This window comes from Astatotilapia calliptera, chromosome 18 (genome assembly GCF_964374335.1).
Source record: "Astatotilapia calliptera chromosome 18, fAstCal68.1, whole genome shotgun sequence".
Classification (NCBI taxonomy): Eukaryota; Metazoa; Chordata; class Actinopteri; order Cichliformes; family Cichlidae; genus Astatotilapia; species Astatotilapia calliptera.
The window spans coordinates 18215117-18235260 of NC_137439.1; the positions used below are offsets into that span (position 1 = coordinate 18215117).

At 41.6% G+C, this 20144-nt stretch overlaps 1 protein-coding gene across 2 annotated transcripts in view; it reads right to left on the reverse strand.

The window, feature by feature from the left end:
* The window catches only part of LOC113010056 (tensin-3), a 32249-nt gene extending 12318 nt beyond the window's left edge, over positions 1-19931 (reverse strand). Inside the window, exons 1-13 of one of the 2 annotated variants that reach the window (XM_026148864.2) lie at positions 19454-19931; positions 13840-14007; positions 13585-13635; positions 13295-13417; positions 11550-11614; positions 10359-10442; positions 9411-9523; positions 8849-8909; positions 8579-8654; positions 8360-8489; positions 8043-8108; positions 6116-6217; positions 418-1617 (exon numbers count right to left, since the gene is read on the reverse strand). In XM_026148864.2, coding sequence (XP_026004649.2) covers positions 418-1617; positions 6116-6217; positions 8043-8108; positions 8360-8489; positions 8579-8654; positions 8849-8909; positions 9411-9523; positions 10359-10442; positions 11550-11614; positions 13295-13417; positions 13585-13635; positions 13840-13989 — 2221 coding nt within the window. In that variant the 5' untranslated portion in view covers positions 13990-14007; positions 19454-19931. The remainder of the gene's footprint in view (positions 1-417; positions 1618-6115; positions 6218-8042; positions 8109-8359; positions 8490-8578; positions 8655-8848; positions 8910-9410; positions 9524-10358; positions 10443-11549; positions 11615-13294; positions 13418-13584; positions 13636-13839; positions 14008-19453) is intronic. The other variant, XM_080292939.1, reaches the window with a different exon arrangement.
* Positions 19932-20144: the final 213 nt, after the last annotated feature.

The following is a 20144-nucleotide window of genomic DNA, read 5'->3' on the forward strand; positions in this document are numbered from 1 at the left end:
ACGATAGCTGCTCTGTCTGTCTTCATGTACCACATTGATCCCGCCCTCAGATAGCTAAACACACAGCTAAAAACAAGTCAGGACAGCGCTCTTTCCTCTGAAAATATCTGAAAACATCTGAAAACCTGGCAACAACCCTGCTATTTCTGCCCCTAAAACACGCCAGGTGGGAAGGGGAGAGAAGGTGTGCTTTGTTATGTTCGCTCTTGAGTGAAGTGGAAGAAAAGTGGATGGTGCTGGAGAAAAACAACTTGGGATGAAATAGGTCTTGCTGCTTATATTTTTTTTTTCTGTGTTTATTTGCTGTATCAAGGCAAACAACTTCCTGTCTGAGATTAGTCACACGTTTTTTTCCAGGACAACACCACATCAACACCATCACCACCACCACCACCACACCCAGACTGACTATCTTACCTGTCTGCTGTGTGCTTTTCAGGTCTGCTGAGTTATTATCGCTGAATCTGAGGTTGATGCCGTTTGAACATTTGCCGACCGAGCCGTTAACCGGTGTTCCACCTTTTCTCTTAATGGAGCTGCCGTGGCTCGGCACAAACGTGGGATCCAGGTCCATGATCAGCTGATTGAGCTGGTCGATGGAGTTGTCGATGTCCTTCGTGAGAGATTTGAACTCTTCATCCCGTTTGTTGTTATTGTTGTTGTTTATCGACGTTTGTTCTTTGTGGGGTGCTGCGTTTCTAATAAGATCTGCTGCGGAGTCCCTGGTAAGGCCCTGTGGTTCAGTGGGCAGGCCTGCTTTAGGTAGACTACCACCCTGCTTGTTCCGGTGGAATCGATCTGCATCGTTTCCATCCTCTGGCATATAGGTAAAGTGTTGCGCGGCAACCATTTGCTGCTGCCGAACCCAGGACTGTGTGGAATAGCTTCCCTGTCTGTAGACATGCTGCTGGGGTACAGGGGCATTGCTGGGATTAGAGGAGGCTATAGAGTTGCTCCTGTAGCTCAGACAGCCCCTTCTAGCCTCAGCATAGGATCTCTCATAGTCCTCGATAGGATGAGGTGCGATATGGTGGATGTGGTGCTGGCTTTGGCTTTGCTGCTCCTCTCCTCCAGGACTCCCAAAGCCATCTGACAGCAGGGAGTTCTGGCTGCTCTTGTGGCACGATGACGACAAGGTTCCCAAGCTGTCCACACTGTGCAGATCGTGACCTGTAATGACTTCATCATCAAGAATGTCTGTTTCCCTCTCTCGGGGTTGTGGGTCTCCATTGATGTGCACCTGCGCTGGGACTACCTGCTGGACGCCCACTCTAGCGCCTTCGTCAGTCATCTCCTCCAGTGACGGATCCTCAAGGCCAAAACCACTCAGGAGGCGCTTTAGCTGGACCTTTTCCTGCTGACTTGGTCCCTGGTTAGCTTTGACGGAGGTGGTGGTGGTGGTGGTGGTGGTAGCACTGGCGACAGGCGTGGGTTTGTCCGCCCACAGGGAAGTGCTAGATAAGCCTGAGTCACTACTGACAGAGAGAGCGTGGTCACTGTGGTCAGGGCTAGAGGTTGCGGAGGTTGTGCGCGGCCCTTGGGCCAGCGCGACGTTTCCTCTGGTGGGGCTCCTCTTGTTTGCCGTCCTGTCCTGTGTTAGGCCTTGAGATCGTGGTGCTGCAAAACAGAAGAGATGCGGCGCTTCATACAGTCAGCTGGTATGGGCACACACAGAGACGCACAAACAGCAGAGACGCACAAACGGGACAAGAAACCACAGACAAGAGAAGACTCTGTTAACGAGAAGACTCGCTACAGACGCCAAACACTCACGCCTCACATGACCATGACAACAGAGACTACAACACAGAGTACAAGAAGAGAGAGATGTGACTTATAATACTGAACTGAGACAAGCCATTAAATTAGATGTGTTGGGAAAAAAGTGTAATGTTATGTAGACTCAACCACATATTTTTTCTGTAATCTAAACTTACTTCAACTAAAGATATTCCACTCATCCATTCCCAATAGGCCAACTGTTAGAGTGCTTGTTTAGTAGTAGCAGTAGTAGAGTAGCGTGTATAACAGGCAAAAGGTGTTCTTCATTATATAGATTATATATGAGATGTGAAGTCTTCTATCTGCTGCTGCAACAGTCGGACAGCTGTGGATCTTCTCTGACCCCTGCATTCCTCACCCAGCTGTGATGAAGCCACCCAACTCCCTCGCTCTTGCCCCTTGACCCTCAGCATATGTCCAAACAAGCTCCTTAATCCTCAGAAGTAACAGATAAATCTCAAGAGGTCAGTCATTTTGAAAGGCCGAGCTAAATCACGGCATGCACGACAATAGAAAAGTCTGGTTTCAGCCACGCTAGACATCTTGCAAAATGAGGTCTGGAGTTGAATTCCAAGGGTGAGGGAACAATGTTGCCAAGTAAGCAGAACTGCCGTCTCACTGTCACTCTCCCTCCGCTACAACAAAAGAGAGCAGGGAACATGACTCCTACAATTCTTCCTTAGCCTACTGCTTTAAAGTACTTGCTTTTCAGTCAATCCACAACCAGAGGATTTGAATGCCAGACATGCATGATAAAAGCCCCCCTCCCTCTCTCTGCATGATTTGTCCCTCCCGTCACACAAAATGCACTTTTTAACACTGCTTTCAGGCATGTGCTGCTGGGATTTTTCCCCCCCAGTCTTAGTGGAAATTCCTTCTACTAAGGTTTAAGCGGGTTTGAATCTGAATACTAGCCATCTTTCTTCATCAATCCCTCTCATCATCACCACCCCCCCACACCTTGCCTCCTCCTTCATGGCCACCCATTTGGCTGCAGAATAAAATCTCTTACCTTCACGGTCCCTGCCAGGTAAGCAAACAAGACAATCCCAGCCTCCGGTGAAATAAAACTTGAAGAGCTGAACAGGCGATGAATGCACAGAGGAGCAGACATTGTTTTTAACACGCAGGTAATCGTAAGGGGCAAATTCAGAGACTTCGAATAAGTTGGCCCTGCTTTCTTTCACTGCCAGGAAGGTGTTTGCACTCTATACAAGGGAAGAGGGAGGGCTGGGGTGGTGGCGAGGGGAGACCTTGAGTTTTCCAAATAAGGGCAGAGGAATGTAAACAAGTGAGGCGGGACTAAGGAGCTGAGGCGGGCTGGAGGAAACCAGCCCGCCTCAACCTCTTGCCTTGCGTTAGGGGACTACCCCATAGGGGAGAGAAGAGGGGGAAGAAGAAAAAAAAAAATCAGGGAATGAAAGAAAAGAGAGAGGGCAGGCCAGAGAAGATCAAAGAATGAAAACAACATTCTTGTACTTCAAGAAATTTTCGCTCTTCAAAAAGACACTTTTCAATTAAAGCAGTCATTAGCGTCTGCAGGGACCTCGGGGCAAATTTCACGAAAAGTGGCAGCCAAGTTTGTTTTTCTTTTACTCTTGTGTGTCGTGAAATTACACGCCCGATGCCCTCATGCACAATGCAGGCAAGAAACAGATGTGCCTCAAACCCAATTACGGGGTTCACGCATTGTTTTCAAAACAGTTTTACCAATCTTGACATTAAGAAAGCCATAGATGGTTTACCAAACGTGTTTTTAGGTAGCAAACCTAAGAAAATCAGTCAAACCATTTACATCAAGCATTCATCATTTTGGCTGTTGTGGTATGGTCAGTCTCTGAATAATCTACCAATTACAGTGCACGAAAGCAGCGAAACCAGGACTGCTCCTCCAGCTACTTTTGTATCACAGGAGGAGGTCTGGTTGTGGATGCCTATGCAATTACCCAACCCTTTCCATTCCTTCTCAGTTACTACCATCCTGCACCCCACGAATGCCAAAAATGTGAGTCAAACACATAATGATGATGAGCATCCTCATTTGCTTCCACCCAGCCTTCTGCATGTGCCTACGATCTGTATACTGCCGCACACAGGGAATCACTTTAAATTCCACTGTACAAAGAGATGAACAAATAATGACTATTATTGAACAATACTCAACCCTAGCAGTATCTCACCATGAGGAAAGTTTTATTTTCTTAGTTTTGGAGTTGACATGGTCAACACAGTAATCAGAAACAGAAGAGATACAGTCTTTCAGTGCCTTAAGTCAAAGGTTTCATTTTATAGGTGTATATCTGATGCTAGTCTTTCCTAAAATTCAATATACTTAGTTAAATTGAGATTCTCCACGCTTCATAAAACCAATGCACAAGTGTTGAAAATTAAAGTTCATGCGATTCTTCCAAATATGAGTCAATCTCCCATCTCATGTTAAGATGCTCAACTTTACAGAGGAAAGAAACACTAGACACTCAACTAATATGTCACTGAACTTGACCTTTTAAACAGTTTTATAGGATTTGTGCATTTTGTAGCTTATTTTTAAAATAAAGTGAATGTAATTTGGCAAATAACACAGCTTGCTCCATAGTTAATTTGACACTTCACCCTCAAGTCCAAATCATCACTTCAGAAGAAGACAAAAACAAAATGTAACCGTCTATGATTTAAAAAGAAATAAAAAAAAAAGACATCTATCCATTTTTTTAGTTAATTTGTCAGAGGATTTCAAGTATCAAAGTATCATTCAAAACCTTTCCAAAACCATTTAATCAACTTTTACAGGATCTGCTTTCATTTAATGTGGACTAACATTTTTGAACTATTTGTATTCTATGTTATAATTAGGACATTATATATTGGTTGCTGTGACCATATTATACAGAAGTGCATTTAATTAGGGAAAAAGTCCAATGAAAAATGCTGGATTATTTACAGCAAAGAGGAGACATTTCCATGGATATCCGCCTTTCTATTTAAATTTAAAAAAACAAAACAAAAAAAAAACAAAAACACAAAAAAAACCAACACTGCCGCCACATACATTTAAAAAAAATAAAAATAAATAAATAGTCAACAACCTTTCTTGAATTAACAATTTTGTTAGCCATCAATTCACACAAGGAGATAAACACACACTGACGATTGAAGAAAAGCCACTGAAGTAAATGAGGTTTTCTTTTCAAAATATTAGCACTAAAGTGGCAAACGTTTCCTAGACTTCCTCCTCCTGAAGAAGCTCCGAGTGACAGCCTCACGGAGGTAAACTAGTCCTGCCAGAAGACGGGGTGGTAAGTGGATGTAGAATTCCAACAAAGCTCCTAGTCTTGCTTCTCAAATGTAGCGTTTACATGAGAAAAATAAGGCTGTAAATATCCCACATGAATGCTCGGGAATCGAGGCAATAGAAAAAAATGCTTCTTTGTTGTTGTCATTGCTTTGCTTTGATGAATTCTTAAATTTGAGTGGTTGTGTTTTTATTGCATTCCCACAAGTGAGCATGAAGAAATCTATTGGAGTATTTCAAATGAAAGCAAAAAAAAAAAGCAAAAAAAAAAAAAGGCATGCTGAACTTAGCTTATAAAAACACTCAATGAATTCTGGAACAGGGTGGATCTGTGTTTTAATGCCACTACCACGTTGCTCTATTCTGGGAGGTTGTTGTGAATTCTGTGGTCGAGTGGAGAGCAACAACCACAGCTAGGACGGGACGCCCTGACAGGGTGGCTCTGTGTGTGTGTGTGTGTGTGAGAATGTATATATACCCGCACATATATATATATATATATGTGCGTGTGTATGTGTGTGGGCGGTAGTGAGAGTGTGTATGTGTGAGTGGGTTAAAGCATGCCTTTCATTTCATGAAACAACAAAACAGAAATCTCCTGAGAACTGACTGCTCTTCCTTTGAACCCAGCATTTCCTGCGTACAACAACAATCCTCCCTCTCCCTCACACAGACACACTCCATGCCATCTCCATCACCCTGAAGTCTAAAAGGTAAGTTTAGCTTCGAAAGTGTCATAACTTGGATTGAAGTCCCACTCCTATAGAAACACCCATAACATGTAGTGGTGACTGCGTCGATGTTATTGCGATCACGCTGTAGCCACTCACTAACATGCACAACAGGCCCTGTCAAGGGGGGTTAATAACCAAGAGAGGGGGAAAAAAAAAAAAAAAAAAAAAAAAAAAAAGGGTGCATGTGTTCATGTAAATGTAAAAGAGAAAGAACGCACTGCAAGCTGGGAAAATGATAAGGAAATAAAGTTGGATGAATACTAGTCTTGTGAGTCATGTAAAGACCACTGAGGCATCACAACAGTACCTTCGCCATCACAGATGTTCTGGTACGAGTCCCAGCGAGTTAGAGGATCTGCTGTGTTGTAGTCCACAATAACATCTCCTCCATTTTTCCATTTGTCAGCACCTGGAATAAAAAAAACCCCAAAAAAACAAACAAACACACACATTACTGTCCAGTTTGCATGCTATGTTAAGCTGGCTGTAGTGTCATATATATCGTAAAGTGACTGGAAAGTAGCACTGACCCTTCTCATTAATCTGATAGCAGGAAAGCCATGTCATTTCTGAACATTTTTATTTTTAAATTTTAAAGAAACTCCATCCATCCATTCACTTCCGCTTATCCTTTTCAGGGTCGCGGGGGGGGGGGGGGGGGGGGGGGCTGGAGCCTATCCCAGCTGTCGGGGTACACCCTGGACAGGTCGCCAGTCTGTCGCAGGGCCAACACACAGAGACAGACAACCATTCGCACTCACTTTCACACCTAGTGGTAATTTGGATTATCCAATTAACCTATCCCCACAAGCTGCATGTCTTTGGATGGTGGGAGGAAGCCGGAGTACCCGGAGGGAACCCACGCAAACACGGGGAGAACATGCAAACTCCACACAGAAAGACCCCGGCCTGATGGTGGAATTGAACTCAGGACCTTCTTGCTGTGCGGCAACAGTGCTAACCACCGTGCCACCGTGCTGCCTTTTAAAGAAACTATTTTATTTAATTTGTGGGCTAACTACAAACTAAGATAAAATAAAATTAAGGTTTTTATTTAAGACCCCAACTCATCAGCAAAAATATTATTGGTAGCTCTTTCTATTACAGCTTGGTAACCTTGGTAGAATATGTAACTTCAAACAAGCTGAATGCTATTACAAATGAAAACGCAAATTCATATTCAGAGAAACTGTTTTATTATTAAAAGGCAGCCAAGCTGAGCTGTCATATGGTCAGGATGTTAAAGGGTGCTCATTTTCTTCTTGCATTTACTCAACTCTTGTCAGAACCAGAGTGGCCTGTATTCTATTAGTGTAGCAACAAATAAGCTGTATAGCATAAACCCACGCTTGAGTCATTATTATTTACTTACATCTAGCAAATACTGACATATTTTTAGAGTCCTAGGTTTAAATGCAGGAAACATTACTAAAAATGTGAAGTTTTGTATTTTACACTCATGATTGCTGGTTATTACACATAAACTACTGCTCATTGTCCACGTCATTAGCCACAGCGGCAAAAACAATATTTAAACTGCTACCTTAGAGGAGAAACAAAGCACAATCAACTAATATTAGTATTCAGTATATTTCAGTATATAAAAATTCACATGCTCAGATGTTACTATGTTATTGCTAGAAGGTGATTATATTGTTATTATATAACTTATAGCCCTATTTTATTACTAAGTAGTGCTGTCAACCAATGCAGTTTGTTTCCACACTTCTTTCCTAAATATGTAAATATCAGTTTAATATTACTCAAGTATAACCACTGTTGACAGAACATATTACCTAGTTATTACTCGGTATTCTTGGTATTTAAGTGTTAATAACTTGTTATTTCCATATTATTACCTTCTTATTACCCCTCAGGAACCACATTATTACCAAGCTGTAATAGAAAGTGCCACCACAATATGGCTGATGACCAAAAGACTTAATCAAAAACAGAGCAGACAATAGAAATATATACATTTCATTGTATACCAGACCTGCACAGAGGCCCCACATAGTTTGTGGGGCCTCTGTTGCAGCTCATGCTGTGCTTCTTTGCCTCTCTGTCAGCACACACTTCACACTACATTTCCCTTCTCATCAGGGGGCAGAGGGAGATGACCAGAGGAGGGGACAGCACGTAAAAAAGTAGAAGAGAACATTGTATCTGGTTTTCAAATTTTCCTACTACTCCCTATAGTAATTTTAAATAAAGATAAAGAGTTAGAAGTCTACCTGGGATCTTCTCTGGTCCCTCGGAGAAAACCAGCTCCACTTTACCATAATCTGGAAATCTGGGGTCTGAATTGACAGCACAAAGGAGAGAAGTGCATAAATGAGAGCCAGAACCAGTAAGATGAAAGTTGCTGTTAGTTTGCAGCTCTCTCGGTAATTGTAACATGTTTGGGGAAACCAAATTATTGGTCTAAAAGCAGCATGTCTAAATTAAGTTCAAGCTGAACCTCGCAGATGCTGTGCAGAGTTGAGGAGTTGCTGTTTACTATCAGCGGGGTGATGAGATCTGTTCATGGGATTTTTTTTTCTAGGTCTACCTTTGTTGGCAGTCTCCATGTCCTCTTTTTCAAACATCAGGTTGTAACCCTGTACTGCTCCCGTGTGAAACTGCACCCGGAAAATAACCTCACGCTCTGAAGTCACCTCACTTTTATGATAGCATTTAATCTACGAGAGACAAAAAAACAAATGTCACAATGAATACAAAAGCGCAGATTTCGCAACTTCTGAAAACGCAGTTTGTGTTTTTTCCCTACCATGATGTCCCCTTTTAGGAGCTGCGCAGGCTCCAGCATGATGCATACACGGTCTCTGTGGCCTGGACCAATGTGACTTAAACAAAAACAACAGAAGTCTGTCGCATGGAGCCGGAGTGTGGAAGCAATTACAGATATTTACAGAAAGCAGTAACTAATTCAAATTAACATTAAACTAACTAAAACAGAAAACTGCTTTAAAGCCTTCCTACATACTTTGAAGTAAACTATAATGTTCAAATTACTGTACCACATGTGTAAGCTACTTACTAGAATCCAGATGAATACACTGCTTGCATTCCCTGGTAGACCTTGATGTAAGGACAGCACACTATATATAAAAAAAGGACAAAGTGTTTTCAAAATGTTAGTCACAGGTTCCTTCTTATCAAGACCTCGAGAAACCAGTTAGCTAAAATATTCAGGAGATGCTTCCTGGCTTGTTTTGCTCACAGCTGAAGTGTGATAAGCTGCTGCTGTGAGAAAGGGATTTGAGCTCCACGATGTGATGAAAACCTTTTTGTTGTTTCAGTAAAATTAGTGAAAACAGCAATTTACGTGTACACACGAAAATGCGCATGTGTGTGTTCCCATGGTTTCACTTGGAACTGGAAAGTTCATTTCTTCAGTTCTGTTTATGTAAACAACCTCTATCTGTTTGAGCATGCTTGTGAGAGTTGGAAAAAGAGAGACACGGTTCCAATCAGACTCCACTTTTGTTTACCCCTCGAACTCTGATGTGGCTGTCTCCGAATTCCTTTCTTTGTGCCATGCTAGAAGTGATGGTATTTTCTTTGAAACAATATACAGTGATAAACAATATGTGTTTAACCTCTTGCGGAGTTGAAATCTGGAATCCCGTGAAGGATGACGCAGTGCATGAACAAGGGGGAGGCATTGATCTTCATGGATCCGCTTAGCAGGCTGTTGAGGATCCAAACGTACCTGAGAGGAAAGCGGAGGTGGATATCAACATTACACAAGACTTTGTATTGCTTCAGTGATTTAGTATTACATATTCAATGCGAAGGGGGACTGAAAAGTGAGATATAAAAAGAACAATGTCATTGTTCATTGAAGCCAAGATATCCTGTCGTTTAGCCACTACAGTCAGTCTCCAAATGTTGGCTCATTCAACACCCATAATGCAACTTGATAATATCTTTTCATTACATTGACCTTGCCTAGTAAATACCCCTGATTCTATTACAGACCTTTCTGTAAAAAAAGATGTATTTTTCACAGGTAAAGTGATATCGCTAAGATATTTTTTCCAAACCTGACAGCACTTCAGCATTTTGGAAAAACAGGCTTATTTGCTTTTTTTGCAAGGTGAGAATGGCACATCAGCTTTGCTTATGCTAAATATGTGAGGGGGGGGGGGAAAGAAAACGGCCAACACGACTCTGTTGAAATAAATCAGAATCTGCTGTCTAGCATCTCTAGAAAACAGTAACTGTCATCATTACTGTTTATCACTGATAAGCAAAGAGACTAGACAGAAATGATAAACCAGTTTTGCCCAAGAGCCATGAGTGCGAGCGAGATATGTAGGTTTACGATTACATCAGGTTACCATGGGATCCTATTAAAATGATAAACAATGACTAGCTGTCAGCTCAAAAAGTAAACAAACAGCATGGGGACTGAATGAATTGTATGGTATCAGCTGGGTCTGGGATCTGATTGTTTGGATGGAGAGGTGGGTCAATGAGGAGCCAAACACACTGCTAGAGCTCTATTACCAAACAGAAGGGCGTGCTTATGTTTTGGGTCTTACCGCTTCTGTGAAGGTGTCATCAGAGCTGAGACCTTATCATCGTAGTATTTCCTCATGGCGAAGCGGTCCAACGCCTGGTCAGCACTTTGACAGAAAGAGAGAGACGCGTAAAACGCTTTAGGTAATTATGACTCAAGAGAAAGATTATACTCTCCTCTATAATTGAATAGTGTGGACTGTAACATCCAATTAAGGCAATGCATACATACACAGAGACACACACACACACACACACACGCATGCATACATGCATAGACAAGAGGGAAAGTAACCAGAGAAACAGAGGATTCCAACAGAGAGGAAGGGAATGCCAGCTTTAAGTAAACACAGAGGGGGAGAGGAGGACACAGAGAGGCCAGAGTGTGTGCGCAGCTTGGCTATTCAGACAGACCTAAAACCAACAGGCTCTGGAGCCCTTTCACCAAAGCTCTGTTACTGTCATCGGCCATCTCGTTCATCTCCTCCCCCCCACCCTGGAATCTATTCCTTTGTAAATCTGTCCCATTGTGTTTTCCTGTCTCTTTCTCTACCTCTCTTTTGCCCCCTGTCTTTCACATTCACCTTACTGCAATGGTATTCCTCAGTGGGAAGTGGGAAAGAAAAGTGCTAAGAAATGCACAAACTGTCTGAATTAAGAGCCAATATATGGCCATGCCACACTGTCTGCTGTGTGCAGAAAGAATCTACGCAATGCCATATCAGCAGGTCGTGTCAATATCAGCCCTTACTTAAACCTTCGGCACTTCCGAATTTGCTTGCTTGGTCAGAAAATTATAATCCGTTTTCTTCATGATAAAAAAATACATTGAAACTGACACTGTGGCTAGAAGGCATTTAAGTAACTAACATGTTTCTAAGTTGATTCACGCAATTCAATACGGGGTGATTCATTGCTTAAATTGTGTGGCTTTTCTTTGAATCGGAGAGAAGTGACTTTTCTTTTGACTCACTTTCTGATTCACCTTAACCCGAAATTAAAGGAGGTGAATAAACCACTGGTGGTTGGTTTGACATTGCTTATCGTCTACAAAAACACAACATATCGAGTCTTCGTGAACTGCTGTGGTTTGTTGTTCATACTGCTTCACCACCAGAAGTGAGCGGTCGCACATAGCATGATGAGCCATGACTTCAGAGCAAAAAGAAAAAACATCATTTATAGTAACAAAACATGAGAAGTGTGTTGGTTACCTGGCTGACACGTCAGTGAAATGCACAAACGATGAGATGACAACGCCAATTCGACCCTTGCCACCCTAAAAAAAAAAAAACCCACACAAAACAACAACAAAAAAAAAAAACAGGAGATGATTCACTACACACGCAGCAGTCTTACTAAAAATGAAACCAAAGCCAAAAGGCCCCCCACAGTCTTCATAAACACAAGTTCCAGCCAAACGAACAGTATTGTCCAAAAGTCATGAGTCACCTCTCATTTCTTTTATATTTTGCTTCCACTGAGCCAGACTTTTTTTTGTAAAGATTAAATGTTATTTTTAAGATAAAATGTTTTAAGGTAGTCTTGAGCAACATTTCTCCAGGCTTTCTGGAGGTCTTTCAAGCTTTCCTTTGGCTATTTGCTGCTTATTCATTTTCAGTCCAGTCATCCAGTCCGTGTACTTAGCTATTTTCAGATGAATGTTTTTTTGGTTGTTTGCCAACCCATTTAACACTGACCTAAGAATCATTCAAGTGTAAAAATGTACCAACTTAAGGGGTGAACCAGTGTAGTGTCTACACATATCAGACAACTTAGCAAAGATCTTTATCTTTAGATACTTTATTATTAGCAAACTGCCAGGGATAACACAGTTATATATACATTAATAGTGTTTACACATATAAGAAACTTTCCAAAGAGCTATAAGCTCTTTGGAAAGCTGATCCATCTATTGTTTGTCAAATCCTCATCAGAAATGGTCTCTGTGGATGAAAGGTGGCAGTCAAGAAGCCCTTCTTAATTAAGGCAAACAGAGAAATAAGGCTGAGGTGTGCCAAATTACACAACAACCTAACAGAAAATGAGGGGCAAATTTGAGATTTTTAGTTTCATCTGTTGTACGGAGGTGACCAAACTGCTGTGGAGTGAGTGTTTACAGCAATCTATGAGGCACGGCGGAGGTATTTTCAGGGTATGAGGCTCTATTTCAGCCAATAGTGTTGGGGATCTTACCAAAATTGATGAAATTATGACTGCAGAAAAATACCATCAGATTTTGATTCATCAGATTTTGATCAATTATCTAATACCATCTGGAAAGCATCTGATTATGCTTTATCGCACTGTAAATGCAGTAAAAGCATACCTGGATAGAAAAATACAACATGGAACACTATCAGTCATGGAGTCACTTCCCCAGAACCCCGACCTCAATATTACTGAAACAGTTTGGGATCATCTTGATTAAGAACATCCAAAAATGAACTTTGAATGTCCTTCAAGATGCCTGTAGAACTATTCCTGAGGACCAGTAATAGAAATTAGAAGAAATCTTCCCCAATCGAATTCTGGCTGTGTCAAAGAATAAAGGTGGTCGTAGCAACTTGCTGACATTCAAGTTTGTAAGAACTGCACAAACTCTGTTTTTTGTTTATTTGTTTGTCTATATATTGTATTTCCAAGCATTTTTGCACATATTCCAATAAATCACTGTTTCCCATAGCAAAACATTAAAATGAACAGGTGCCTTGTGACTTTTGCACCACACTGCAGAACCACATTGTTTATTTCACATAACTGTTTTCTGCTTATTGTGTGTTTTTCCTTTCTTGTTTCACTGGTTTGCACTTACCCAGATTCAGCAAACATGTAAAACCACATTCTCATGACAGACAGTTCAGTAGATGTTAACCGAATCTGATCGAATCACACTTAGTCTTAAACTGTTCTATGTTTTACAATATTATATTTGTATAAAGGTTCTGTAGGTGCTCACCCTGCAGTGTATAACAGCCACATGTAGCGGATCAGCATTGAGCCAGCTCTCCATGGCCTTACAAATGGTGCAGATCTTATCCAAAGGTGGAGCATGCAGGTCAGGCCAACCTGTATCCAGGGTCTAAAAACAACACCATTAGACACACACATACACACTCATCATCCTCTGTCCCTATGCTTTACAAATCAATAATATCTTGCTCACATTAGCTCACTAGCCTGAGTTAATCAAGTAGACTGACAGAGGTGTACAGTTGCGCTATTTGAAGTAAATGCCAGATGCCTTACCTTTGGGTTCATTCTAGAGAGATCTTGTCTTTTCTCTGACAGGTTTATGATCTAAAGAAAACATAACACAACAAAGCACAAGTCTTAAAATGTTGTCTCTAAGATTTCTGCATTCTTCCTTAACAAGAGTTCTTACAAATGCATGAAATCACTCTGGGATCAAGTCAACATTACATCAAAGCCCACCACCTTTCAACACTTTCAACACAGTTACAGCACTTTCCAGGGGAAAGCAGCAAATGGACCGGCACTGACCAGGTAATTGTCTGCATGCTTGGACTTGAGCATACGCGTGACATCCTTCAGGTTGTGTGAGTAGATCTCCTCGGAGCACCCCCGGGGGAAGGACACAGCTATGATACGCTCTGTGATATACGTAAGGTCGAGTTCATATCCCTCCTCCATTATGAATCTTTGGCTTTCCTGTTAAAAAATATCCAAGCAGAGACACAGGAGGAAAAAGCCTTTCAGTCTCACAGCACTGCAGGTGACTCAGGTCAATATTTGACGCTCAAAGTCCTCAGCTTGTGTCATTGTGTACATGTTCTCATAGATAACTTTAGGGAGTGACTTCAATGCCAGATTGTATGACACAGCATACTGTGTTTACACAGCAACGGTCAGCAGTGTGTGCCACAGATACTACAGTATACTCTCTTAGACAATACAACATATCGCAATCTTTTTAACCTTTTGAGCACGACAGATAATTAACTTCTCTGGACTGCAAAAAGACACACAGGAGAAGACTGGACATGAGCAATCTAGGAACCGCAGTCAGTGATCCACAGCAACAATGACAAAGACAAAGAAAACTTTCAAAGAACTCCGGTTGAAACCAGTTTCTGTAAATCCCTGAGTGACGGCGTGTCCCTGTGACCTCATGGCCATGAACTTCCTGCTATGGAAGACTCTTCTCTTGCTCTCTTATCTCGGTATCTTAGTACGGCCTCTTTGTCACTTTGTACAGCTCAGCAGCGAGAGAGTAGCAAGTTGTTGCCAATTGACCTCATAGTCATAAGTTAGTGTGGAAAACCTAAATCCAGCTTGGTTACGGAATTCTGTCTCCTGCTTGTGACAAGAAATTTTCAAATTAAAAGGGAGTAAAATCGTTCCAAAAATTACGTTTTTGATTAATTAAAGTCTTCAATTCTTAAGCTTTGTTTCTTTCGTTCTTCATGTGCTCTTACATTTTAAATTAAAGCCAGTACTGATCTGTCTTTCAATTTAATTTCCTATCAGTGAAGAGTTAATTAACTAAGATTTGAGATCTAGATTTTTTTTCTTTTTGGAAAACTGTGTTATGTTAAATTTTATAAACAGAAAACTGTCTGTAAATGAAACCAAATCCCGGGTTAAGAAATGATTTATACTCCTGTCTTGCATTTGTAAGAGACTATTGTTCAACAGAATCTGAATCTTATATTCAATTTTTCACAAGCACACTCACAAAAACAGAAGCACATTGCTAAAGCTGCCAAAGATATCATCATCGCTCTTCTTGACTGAACCCAGTTGTTTGTTGTGATTAAACGATCCTGTCGAGAATGCGTCCATTAATTAACTCTGAGACGACTGCAGGCTACAGCCCATCACTTTGAACGGGCACAGTGAGGGAGCCATAAATCAGGGACAGTGTAGCCATGGCTTAAATGAACCCTCAGAGCGGAATGAAAGAGGCCATGTGAAGAGGTCATCACTGGTAGGGACTGTGCTGTGTTTTTGTGAGTGTGTGTGTTGTTGGAGGAGGCGCTCAGGTCCTCAGGTCGTTGAAGCTAATGACCGGGTTAGTTTATTTCCCTAGTGACTTTAAGGAAAAACTGTTGACTAATGGGAAATTAATGAACAGAAAGGCCAGGACTTAGGCTCTGCGTCAAGGGCATGGCAATGGGAAGAAGGCCCCGTAATATTTTGAAAGTGTCAAAGTACTGTGCTAACTGTGTGGAAGAGGTATCAACTTAACCAAAGAATGATACTGGCTCAATTTTCTGCAAGAAGCAGTATAATTGTATTTTAAAGCATAACTCTAACGTGTTCCCTTCTTCTTTAGAGACATAGCTTTTAAGTTCATAAAGTAAAAAAAATGAAGCTTTAGTCTGGCTTTGTTCAAAAGTTAAAAAAAAAAAAAATCTGCACATTTTCCAACAAAAAACTAATAAATTTTTAATTATACCACCAAATTGAATAAGACTAAACAGAGTGAAAAAGGAAAGGTTTCCACCCAGTTCAAATGGGCGGATCTCTAAAGATGTGCAAATGTAGCCAGTATCTAAAAATGACATAACACGTGACAGAACTTCTAAGTAGTATTCGATTTTTCATATGAAACATTCATGTGTAGCGGCACTGCAGTAATCGGCATTTTCCTCTCAATTCTCCCACCCTTCACTCAGTCCACCGAGAGCAGCTTGCCCCAGCACGCACTAAAGATAATTGGTCTTTAATTTGCACTGACTGCTTTTGTTCCTGGTTTGAGGCACAGCATTAGCTCACAAAGACAGAATAAGCAGTACCAAGGAACTCAAATCCAGAGCCCACCCATGGCACTGTGAGAGCAAGGCTGGTAGAGGAGTGCGGGAGACGGAGAGAGATTCGAGGTTGCCAGGTTTTACGGTGAACAAGCTGCAACAGGTTTACTAAGGTCAGGATGTTGGGGGATTAGGGTGTGTCTGGCTCCCCAAGCTCCAACCCTTGCAGGTAGGTGCTTGATTAGGCTGCATTGCTGCTGTCAGCCACGTTCACACACGCATGACCATCACTTACGACTCATTCCAAATGCCTTTCTTACCTGGAACCTTGCTGAAATTGAATTAATCAAACGTTCCTTTATGAGTAATGAAATGTTGAGGAGTGTACGGTGAAGCGTGCTGGGATGAAGGCCTCTTTAATGGGCCACACCCGTCACCTGGCCATCACATGGAATCTTCCACTCTGCACGAGCAGGTGAACCATGAGATAAAAGAAGCGGCATCGTGGAATAGGGCATAAAAACCAATGAGGACCGTCTTTGTATCCAGACATGGGCAAGCCCTGTGGGTTAAATGACAGCCTGATCATGTGAGCAATGACCTCATGGCTGTTTATTTTAAAGTCTATTGTGATAACAAGAGTTGGCAAAAACTTTACATACTTGTCACTCACAAATAATAAGACTCTGCAGAGCCTCGGCAACTAAACTGATTTATGTGCAACTTTGTGATTAAGCTGTCTACAGTATCCCTAACTGGATTTTCCATTAGTGAATTTAATATGTAACGTAATATGTGCACAAACTAGCAGAAGAAATAGGCTTGTTGAGATTAAAGAAAGAAAAATGTAATTTTCAAGTTTAGGGTGAATGCTGCATTTTTTTTTTTCTGAAAACATCACTGCTACAATGACAAATAAACCCTAAGCTTTAAAATTTGTGCAGGATATGCGATTTTCTGAACTAATCAATGCATTATTTTCTTGCTTGTAAAAGCCTATTGAAAATATGACACATTTCCATTACAAGCCATTATTAGAATCCAAAACAAATCGGTATTACCTAACTAAATTCCCCAATGCATAATCAAGCGGATAGCTTGCAAATCACTAAGAAACAAGATGAGACGGAGCGAAACAAAAAAAAAAAAAAAACAGCGCACATATGAAAGCAATCAGGGCAACCCTTCCCCCATTCACACTCCCAAATTGGTTCTGTTGGCTCAAACTTCAGTCCTGTGATTGACATGCTGCGGCAACAACCTCCATTTCTGAGACAACTCGAATATTTTCACAGGTCAATTAAACTGAAATGATGGGACTGAAATGAAAAAAAAAAAATCATCAAGCTTGCTTTATCTGGTACAGAGTGAGCGCTGCCTCAGCCAAAGTTGATGTGATAAACCTCAAAACTTCCCAGCACGCAGAAGTCCTCTATTAAATACCTATGGAAAAAGCAGGTACACATGCATAACACTGCTGTCTCTTTGGGAGAATTTGGAAAGATTAACAGCCTTTGAAGCTGTTGTCTGCAAACCTGAGTAACACCTAAAGTGCCATAAATGCTTCAGGAAGTCTGGCTGCAGGCTGCTGCCGGACAAAAATGTTTTCCTACACTGCATTTAGCTTTAATTCTTTCTTTGCCCTCTCCAGCAAGCAGAACCCATTTGTTTTTTTCTCCCTCTGTCGTGTGGCTGGAGTCTCCTGATAATATTTAGCGATTACATCTAACAGCCTTCTAATAACTCTGATACCATCAGCTTCACCATTCGAAAACCGCCATGTATTCATACTTGGCGTGAGTGTGGCACCATGCTGTGGAATAACATGCTCACAGAGACATGACAGGCTTTAAGAGCCCAGAGAAGGACAAGGCCACAGTTTGTTCTGGCCTTTTCCTGTCAGGGGCTCTGTATGTTTATGCTGTGGCTTTGACACCCATTCACTGCTGAAGGACTGAAATAAACAAGCCCTGAGAACTATTGAAAAAAGCCACAGACGTGGATGCGGAGTATTTTTAGTACGTTTATTTTGTAACTCTGGAACTCTAGCATGTATTTGTCTCACATTTTCACGAGGCATTTTGAAGGAAATAAAAATGACAGCCCTGGCTCTGAGCAAATCTGTGCACCCAGAAGGCTCCTAAAGCAGTCCCTAATTACCATTTTCAATCCCAGGGTCAGCGTGGAATGTGCTCCAGAATGGATTACGTTAGCACTCTCCCTTTTTCTATCCCCGCCACCCTCTCTTTTTCTTTAAAACAATTTTTGCCACTTTATTGCTTTCATACTCCAGGTCTCCTCTCTGTTTAATGACTTGCACATGTACAAAGAGTGGTGCTGTGACAAAATGAAATGCCCCACTGCTCTGTCTCCTGCTGGGATCACAGTGTTCTGCTTACAGTACATAGTCCCAACCCTCTGCCAACCCACCTGTCCAAACTACACTATCGGGATCCCCATTCATGTGTTGCTCTGCCAGCCCTTTCTAAGTGCCTCCTGTTACCAGTCATGCAAAATAATAATAATAACTCTTTGTGTTTCTGACTCATTTCTTTTCGCCTGGAGGGTTAGATATTAGTCATGCAACTCTAAATTAAACCAAATCTTGGAAGAGTTCAGCCTGTAAAATGCTCACAACAACTCACAAACTAGTTGCAAGAGGGTGTAAACGCAGGAAGACGTAGACTCTGTACCTGCTATCATGTAAGGACACTTGTGCATGTCATCAACAATGGCTGCCTGAGAATCATAGCCTTAAGGCTGCACATACCATGCAGCAGCTCTAGCTCAAAAGACAGACAGAGAGAAAAAAGACAAACTTTCTTAATCAGTCATGTCTCTCGAATACCTGTTCACGAGTACAACACCCCAAACAGAAAGGTAGGCCCTATCTCTGTTGAAGCTTTCTGGACTACTGGACGCAAGTCCTCCATAGTCCCATATGTTTCACATTATAAAAGGTCTTCAGCAGACCATAGCCCACAACAGCAAGGAACCCCAAATTATAGCTATTGCAGAATACAATCCACTGGGGTAAACGTTTAAAAGCTAAAAAGACTACTAAGCCTGACTTTAGGAAGTTTCAGTAAAAGGCATTTAAATGGTTCTATTTAAAAACATGATGTAAAAATAAAGACATTAAAAAAATCTGATCAGAATGAATGACTCGCTTGCCTGTTTTCAGAATTTTTACACCAGAGCGCGCACACACGCACACCCTGTTTCTAGCCAAAGTAAATACAAAGCATTGCCCTGTTTTACTCTGTGGACGACCTCACTGCAGTGTGACTGTTGAAAAGTTCTCCACAGAGTGGAAGTCTCATCCCGCTTTTTAAAGCGCTGACCAGCCCCAGTTAAAACTCGTCTTCTTCTGGCGAACTGTTTCGGGTAACATGCCTTACCTTTTTAAAGTGAAAGCAACGACTTGTTTTTTTTCGGGGTGAGTCTTCTTTTCCTCCTTTTTTAAGCAAGTTTAAGCTGTAGAAAGAAAAGGAATATGATAAAGTCCGGAGTCTCAAAGAGCCCTCAGCCGTCAAACAGGCTTACTGCGGGCTGGGAGGCTCATTTTCCTCTGCTGGAATGCGCTCTGTGGCTATTCGGAGTTTGCTTGGACCCAGGGGCTCCTTTCTGTCACTGCTGGTAATAAAATAAAATCTTGCTCGTATCCTGAAAAAAAAGGGAAAAGCTGCTGCTGCTATTTCTCCTATGCCTCCAAAACACTTCCTCTAGTCCAGGCTACCGCTGCAGCCGCCACAAGTCCTGGCATGGGATAGTCCTCCTACCGCTCCGCCGTGGGTGTCTGCCTTCTTCCCTCCCCTTTCAACCTACCTCCCCTCGCTTTGGCCTCCTCCCTCTGCCCCCTTCCATTTGTTTGTTCTCACCCTCACTACTCATACACAGACTTTAACTTCCTGCCATCCCACACCCACATAATCACCTTTCATATGGCTGCTGTACAAGTAAATACATATTCATGACATAATGAAATATATAATTGTAAGAAATTATAACCTATCGTTTAAAACCTTTAATATATAAGTAAGTTTAAATTAGGCAACAACTTTTTAATGTTTCATAAAGGTACATTTTATT